Source organism: Phaseolus vulgaris, chromosome 1 (assembly GCF_000499845.2).
Source record: "Phaseolus vulgaris cultivar G19833 chromosome 1, P. vulgaris v2.0, whole genome shotgun sequence".
In the NCBI taxonomy this organism is placed as follows: Eukaryota; Viridiplantae; Streptophyta; class Magnoliopsida; order Fabales; family Fabaceae; genus Phaseolus; species Phaseolus vulgaris.
Window position 1 is genome coordinate 5,618,956 of NC_023759.2, and position 8,390 is coordinate 5,627,345.

At 29.6% G+C, this 8,390-nt stretch overlaps 1 protein-coding gene across 1 annotated transcript; it reads left to right on the plus strand.

Annotated features, from left to right (window-relative positions):
* Positions 1-296: 296 nt before the first annotated feature.
* On the plus strand, positions 297-1,484 carry LOC137815414 (ethylene-responsive transcription factor SHINE 2-like). Its single transcript, XM_068618552.1, has 2 exons — positions 297-487; positions 750-1,484. The coding sequence occupies exons 1-2, from the start codon at positions 408-410 to the stop codon at positions 1,243-1,245; spliced, it is 576 nt and encodes a 191-aa protein (XP_068474653.1). The 5' UTR covers positions 297-407; the 3' UTR covers positions 1,246-1,484.
* The last annotated feature ends 6,906 nt before the right edge of the window (positions 1,485-8,390 follow it).

The window sequence follows — 8,390 nt, forward strand, 5'->3', positions numbered from 1 at the left end:
GATCAATAATTTTAAATAGACATTTATGAAGAATAAGAAAATCTATAATTAAACATATCAAGTGAAAACAGAAAAAGTTAAATAATTTTGAAAAAGTAATTTTAAAATCTAACTTAATTTTGAAAAAAAGAATTTTAAAAAAAGAATTTAAGTTTACTTATATATTATTATAATTTGTTAATGCCAACTCTTCCTACTCTATTTATAAATAACATTGGGTAATTATTTGACCACATTTTCCCACCAATCAATCAACAATCTATATATATAAGTCTCACACAAGTTATCACAAACTCACTATATAAGTCTTCAACATTTGGCATTATACTATGTCATAAACCTCGTACATAGGTTGTCTTCATTTTAAAGTACCTTTTTCCTGACCCAGAGCACCCACACACAAAGCCATGGTACAAGCAAAGAAGTTCAGAGGAGTGAGGCAACGCCAATGGGGCTCATGGGTGTCAGAAATTCGTCACCCTTTGCTGTAATCACCTCTTCACATACTTCATACTTTCAACTGCTATCTCCTTGTTATTAGGAAATGATCTTTTGTTGTTCTGTGTTTGGTTACGTATATCTTGTAGCTTCTACTTCTCAGACGTGATTTTTCACTTCTCAACAAATTTCCAATGAGTGTGTACACGTTTGGAAAACTCTTTTTGATACATTGAATGATTAGAAATATGTTATAGTTATAGTATGAGTTCAAAGTTTATGTGTTAACTGAGATTGTTTTGAATGAACAGGAAGAGAAGGGTGTGGCTAGGGACATTCAAGACAGCAGAGGCTGCAGCAAGGGCATATGACAAAGCAGCCATTTTGATGAATGGTCAAAATGCCAAGACCAATTTCCCTGCACCACCGTTGAATCAGCCTGAAGGTGCCACCACCACTGCCACTGTTTGTGAAGACCCTTTTTCATCTCCCAATGTTCTTGCTGAGCATCTGAGTAGAAAGCTGAAAAAGTGCTGCAAAGACCCTTCTCCATCCCTCACATGTCTCAGGCTGGATGCTGACAATTCCCACATTGGAGTGTGGCAGAAGGGTGCAGGACCACATTCAGACTCCAATTGGATAGTCAGGGTGGAGCTTGGGAAGAAACATGCAGAGAGTGAGTCAAGTGTATCAGAAGGGTCTCCACAAAAAAGTGCTAGTGATGGTGAAGAAGAAGATGAAGAAGATAGAATTGCCATGCAGATGATTGATGAGCTTCTTAATTGGAATTATTATCCCTGTGGTTAAGTAATTAATTAACCTTTAGTGTTTTAAGAAAGAAAAAAAACAGCAAAAAGGAAAATTTGGTGTTGAAATATATATATCAGCATGTCCATTTTCTTCTATCTTTATCATATGCTTCTTTTGGCTTGTGTAATATTGACAATTTCATCATATTGCTATATGATGTTAATGTATTGGGATGCAATACATGTGGAAAAATCATGCAGAAGAATTTAATCAATCTAATCTATGTTTCTATGTTATACACACCTTTTAATATATAAATAATTTGATGAAAACGAGTTCAGGTTATTTGAGAAGAAAAATCAATGTTGAATGTAAAACATTTTAAAATACAAATAAATTTGAAATTTAAAAAACATAAAAATATACATTAAGAATTAGACTATATATTATGGGTGGTCCGATAGCGGCCCGATAGCAGGTGACACAATAGGTCTAACACAAACACTCGTTAGGATAGGCTCGAAACGACTCTGATACCATATTAAGAAGTGAACTTTAAGTCTAACTCAACCCCATAAAATTGACTCATGGGGTGGGGTTTGCACCCACTTATATATTATGAAAGGTTCTAATCTCTAGTCGTTGTGAGATCTCCAACACTCCTCACGTCTAGACTGCTAACTCGTGCATAAGACTATATATTATGAGTGGTATGATAGCGACTACTAACAATATATATGATGAAATTGTGTTTTTAAGGAGAAAAAAAAATTGAGAATCTATATATCTAGAAATGAAGAGTATTGAATTTATATATACAGGTGGATAATTCATTCTTATTAATTAGTGAATCATAATAAACTATGTAGAAAAACTGTTGAACATTTTTTATATTTTGATATATATTTTTAGAATTTATAGAACACAAGTTAGCATTATACATTTTGAATATATTTTGAGGAGATGATTATCTTGATATGAAATGCAAGTAAAAGATTTAATGAGACCAATTATTAAAGCATAACCTGGAGACTTGTTTGTATGAAAGTCATGTGGTCTACACTTAGCATATGCAATAAGTCTACACAATAAGATAAAGAAGAAATGGACATAATTAATAGGATAGGGAGTTGTGATTCAAGTAGTTGCCAATCAATAAATGTCTCCTACATAATAGGGCAAACATTAGACTCTTTCTGCATAATGTATTTTCTATCAACTCACCTCAAAAACATCACAAAAGTCAACTCTTACCATTTTCCCATATAAACTTTTGAATAAATGAGGACTACATAATCTAAAATAAGAAAAAATAAATATTTTTTTTATGATCATATGACTCTATAATTGATTATAAATATATTTCTAATTTATTATAATAACAAATAAATACAAATAATATTATCATTAATAAATATTAAATAAATAAATTATTTATATTAATTTATTATTATTATTATCTAATTTTCCAATTAAATAATCTTTACATTCATTTTTTTATTTTTCTCTGTTTCTTAAGAAACAAACAAAATAAATATTAAACTTTAATTTTTCATGTTGATAATTTTATGTATTTTATTAAGATAAATATTTTATTAATATTTATTGTTTATGTACTACTCGAGTGTCCAAGATCATCGTCTTAGCATCTCAGCAACATCTTCAACGAGTATATGACAACCAAGATAAGAGCTTAATCACATAATTAGGAAGTATCACACAGTAAAAAAAAGTCATAAACTACTATTAAGAAAACGAAAAAACAAAAACGTCAAAAAGAGGATAAATTTTTATGTATCGAATGAATCAATGACTATTCATGATTTAGAGCCTACTCTAGTTATATGTATAGGTAGGGACCCCATGCGATTTATATAAATAAGTAAATACACTAAGATAAAAGATAATGAATATCTTACTATTGCTATATACTCGTTGTATTGACCGAGAATTGATTAGAGCATCATGGTGCAATTGTAGGTACTCCTATCAAAGACCAAAGATCGAGAACATCAAGTGTAAGGAATAACCTCGTCAAGAAACATTTTTTATGATGGTTAAAATAGACTCTTTATGTCAGTTTTAAAATTGTCATATATACAAGCGACATATAAAATTAAATGATTTTGGAAAGAATTTGTGTAAAAATTATTACACTGTAAAAGTCTTAAAAGATTAAATATAATTATGCTTCAATGTTTTGAATTAATATTAACTTAGAAATTTTTTGAATGTGGTTTAAATGTGCAATATCTAAAAAAGAAAGTTTAAATAATTCATAAATATTAAAAGATGTTGCTTTAGTGATACCTTATATTTTTCACTAATACTCTTTTCTTTCTAGAAGCTATCAAAGGGAATTAAAGATGTACATCAAAACTTTTCTATTTCAGCGTCTAATACGAAAGAGAAGATTAACAATACAAAAATGGAAATATCTAAGTCCAAAGATAATCAAAACTCAACGGACAAAGTTCATATAAATGAAGGATGTATTTGAAATTCAAATACAAATTAAAGACACGAAGATCACATAGAAGCAATCATTTCCTTATTGAGCGTCTAGCACGTAAGAAATGGTGAATAAAACTAGAAAGTGATACCCAAAGGCAGAAGTGATTCAAGTCTCAACGTTCACATCAAATATGATTAAAGAAACATTTTGAAATGTTTCATAAGAGTTGACTAACACAAACTGCACCAAAACATAAGTTTCCTTATCCAGCTTTTAGCGCATTAAATAAGAAAAGCAACATGAAAAGCGCATTAAATAAGAAAAGCAACATGGCATATTGAGCAAATATTGAAGTAATGAAGATTCAAGTGTCAACATTCATATTTGAGAAAGATGAAGAATTATTTTAAAAGCCTTACACGTGAAGATCAATAAGAAAAAATGTTTCTATATCTAGTGTTTAAAGGCTATATGAAGAATTGAATAAACCCTAAAGTTTCAACATACACATTCTAGAAGTCTATATAAAGACATTAAAGGTGAATAACACAATAATGAAGTACATACACATATCATATAAAACATTCAAGTGTACAATAAAGCTTTTTGTAGTTGTGTTTAGACTTGTGTTTTACATTTCCATATCCACTAGTGAAGAGCGAATATGTGAGATTGAGTTTTGAGTGTAACTATTGTAAATCCTTCACCATTGTGAAGTATACCCAATGAGCCTTATTTGTTCTCTTTGAACGAGAGTTTTTCTCATTGTAATGAGAGGTCCATGATCTCAGGGAGAGATTAGAATATTGTACCTGGAGAGGTTAGAATACTTGGTGTACCTAGAAAGACAGATAATACTTGGTGAACCTGCAAAAATTAAGAATAGTGCGTGAACCTTAAGAGGTTGAGAATATGTGTGTGACTTGAAGAAGTGTAGAATGCTTTTATAAGTGAAAGACTCTTGAGTGAGTTGTTCAAGGGGATTGGACATAGCCCTTGTTGTGGGATAAACCAGTATAAATTTAATGTGTATTTCTCTCTCTCTTTATCCTTATCTATTATTTGTTAGATTTTGTGTTTTTTTTTTCTACCCCTTTTGGAGCCAACTGCATCTTCATTTCTTGCTTCTTGCTTTGAAGAATTATATTGTGTGTTTAAACTTTATTGTTTACAATTTTTGTCATATACAATTTCTACATTTTTATATTTTTGTCATTTACAATTTGATTAGACATTCAAATTTTCATTGTAAAAACTTTTAGACGATCTAGTAGACGATAATGATTTAAACAGTAGATAGTTGCATTTAGTTTTTATAAATTTTGAATTTGTTTGTGTTTTACTTGTTGCTTCAAAATTTATATTTTAGTTTTAATTTAGTCTTACAATATGTGTTATTTGAACCATTTGATATATTTTCTGTTTTTGTTTCATTACTACAACCTTATTTTCTTTATCCATTATAGTTCTAGTTTTTTTATTTCCATTAGTATTCAATTTCATTATTATGATTTTAATTTAGTTCTTTTGTTCAATTGCTTTGATTTTAGTTTCTATCTTTTGTTCTCATTTGCTCTGCCTTTTGTTTTAATTTACTGTTTACTATTTTTGCTTTTATGTTTGATGCAATTTCTTAATTAATTTTTTTTCTCCAATCTTAATTTGTTTAAGGAGAATATGAAGTAATGGAAATGTATGAGATGCGTCTTTAGGGATTCAACCTAGGTCTCTATATTACACGAGGGGAAACTTAGTTTTGTTTGAACTAGTAACATTCGTAAATGACCTGACTATATCATTAATGGATACAAGTTTGTGAAACAAAGTCAAAATGAAATAATGAGTACAACAAATCATCATACACGTGAAGATCAATAAGAAAAAATGTTTCTATATCTAGTGTTTAAAGGTTATATGAAGAATTGAATAAACCCTAAAGTTTCAACGTACACATTCTAGAAGTCTATATAAAGACATTAAGGATGAATAACACAATAATGACGTACATACACCTATCATATAAAACATTCAAGTGTAAAAAAAAAGCCTTTTGTAGTTGTGTTTAGACTTGTGCTTTATATTTTCATATCCGCTAGTGAAGAGCGAATATGTGAGATTGAGTTTTGAGCGTAACTATTGTAAATACTTCACCATTGTGAAGTATACCCAATGAGCCTTATTTGTTCTCTTTGAACGAGAGTTTTTCTCATTGTAATGAGAGGTCTATGATCTCAGGGAGAGATTAGAACATTGTATCTGGAGAGGTCAGAATACTTGGTGTACATAGAAAGACAGATAATACTTGGTGAACCTGCAAAGATTAAGAATAGTGTGTGAACCTTAAGAGGTTGAGAATATGTGTGTGACTTGAAGAAGTGTAGAATGCTTTTATAAGTGAAAGACTCTTGAGTGAGTTGTTCAAAGGGATTGGACATAGTCTTTGTTGTGGGATAAACCAGTATAAATTTAGTGTGTATTTCTCTCTCTCTTTATCCTTATCTATTATTTGTTAGATTCTGTGTTTTTTTTTCTAGGTTTGCGATTAGAGTTCTAAATCCATTCAAACCCCTTTTTGGAGCCAACTGCATCTTCATTTCTTGTTTCTTGCTTTGAAGAATTCTATTGTGTCTTTAAACTTTATTGTTTACAATTTTTGTCATATACAATTTCTAAATTTTTATATTTTTGTCATTTACAATTTGATTAGACATTCAAATTTTCATTATAAAAACTTTTAGACGATCTAGTAGACGATTATGGATTAGTAGACGATTATGGATTAAACAGTAGATAGTTGCATTTAGTTTTTATAAATTTTGAATTTGTTTGTGTTTTACTTGTTGCTTCAAAATTTATATTTTATTTTTAATTTAGTCTTACAATATGTGATACTTTAACCATTTGATATATTCTCTGTTTTTGTTTCATTACTACAATTTTATTTTCTTTATCCATTTTAGTTCTAGTTTTTTTATTTCCATTAGTTTTCAATTTCATTATTATGATTTTAATTTAGTTCTTTTGTTTAATTGCTTTGATTTTTGTTGGAGATCCCACATCGACTAGAGATTAGAGCCTTTCATTGTATATAAGTGGGTGCAAACCTCAACCCTATGAGCCGGTTTTATGGGGTTGAGTTAGGCTTAAAGTCCACTTCGTAACAATTTTAGTTTCTATCTTTTGTTCTCATTTGCTCTGCTTTTTGTTTTAATTTACTGTTTACTATTTTTGCTTTTATGTTTGATGCAATTTCTTAATTAATTTTTTTTTCCAATCTTAATTTGTTTAAGGAGAATATGAAGTAATGGAAATGTATGAGATGCGGCTTTGGGGATTCAACCTAGGTCTCTATATTACACGAGGGGAAACTTAGTTTTGTTTGAACAACTTAATGCAACTGAATAGTTTATCAACTATATACTTATCTTTCTTATTATAATTAGATCTTGACATGGATAAGACAACATTAGATGGTTAAATTTTGGATATTTTTTCAACTTAGTTTAAATCATGTGTGAGTGTAATGACTATTATTTTGTACATTGATTGTGCATAATTTGTTTGAATGATGACTTAATGAAGTGTAGCTACTCAATCTTTTAAATATGATTGAAGATGATTTGTTAAGAAGCTCGACATTGGGTCTTACTAGTAACATTCGTAAATGACCTGACTATATCATTAATGGATACAAGTTTGTGAAACAAAGTCAAAATGAAATAATGAGTACAACAAATCATCATGTTCAAGTTAAAGGGGGACAAACTAATACACATAAAACTTATTACAACAAAATCTCAGTAGATATAGTTTAGGTAGAGTACACATGTTGGCCAAATAAAACCTAATTTTATTAGAATGTGATTGGTTTGATTTAAGTTCCAATGGCACAAGAAAAAATGAGTATGACAACATTGAAATCAAAGTGAATAGGAGATATCATAAGTATGACCCTTTTGTGCCTGCTAAACAGTGGAACAATTATTTTACATAATTTTTTGAAGGGCAATAAGGATGGTTAGTTGTCATAAAAACCAAAGCACATACTAAAGTACAATCAAGTGCAACTGAAAATATTAACATTGCATACCAAGACAATGATGCACAACAAAGGCTCATAATTATTGTAAATGATGATTTACACTAAAATCTTGTTAGCACTTTTGTAATTGAATTAGAAATCCCTATAAATTTTATGTACAAATGACATATTTTTATTACTTTCGTGGTTACCAACATGTTTTAATCACATATATTGATCTTTACTCAATTTAAAAATGATTTCTAGGAACATTTAGATGGAAGATAACAATATTCCACATAGAGGGAAATATTTTAGTAGGGGGGTAGGGGAAGGAGTAAGCATAGAGGTACCAAACCTCCTAGCCTTGGTTCAGATTCCAGTCATGAATCCACACCCTTCTTGCATACTATTTATGCACATACTCATTACCGATCTATCTCTTATATGCAACCCATCATGCTTTCTTCAAATCTTGGTTTCTTTATAAATTTATCTATATCTATGATGAGCATATATTCATTCACACTCATTAGCCTTATTCATAAATTATTGGACTATAATAATAAATAAATCCATTGTTTTAATTAATATTCTTATAATTGGGTTTATTTGGGCCTTAACTATTATTATTGTTAATTTTGTGTTTTTAGAGTAAATTATCCGGAGGAAGCATCTACCTTTGTGAATGGGCCAAATGTGCAAAAGTCCAAGTTGCTTCTTGAA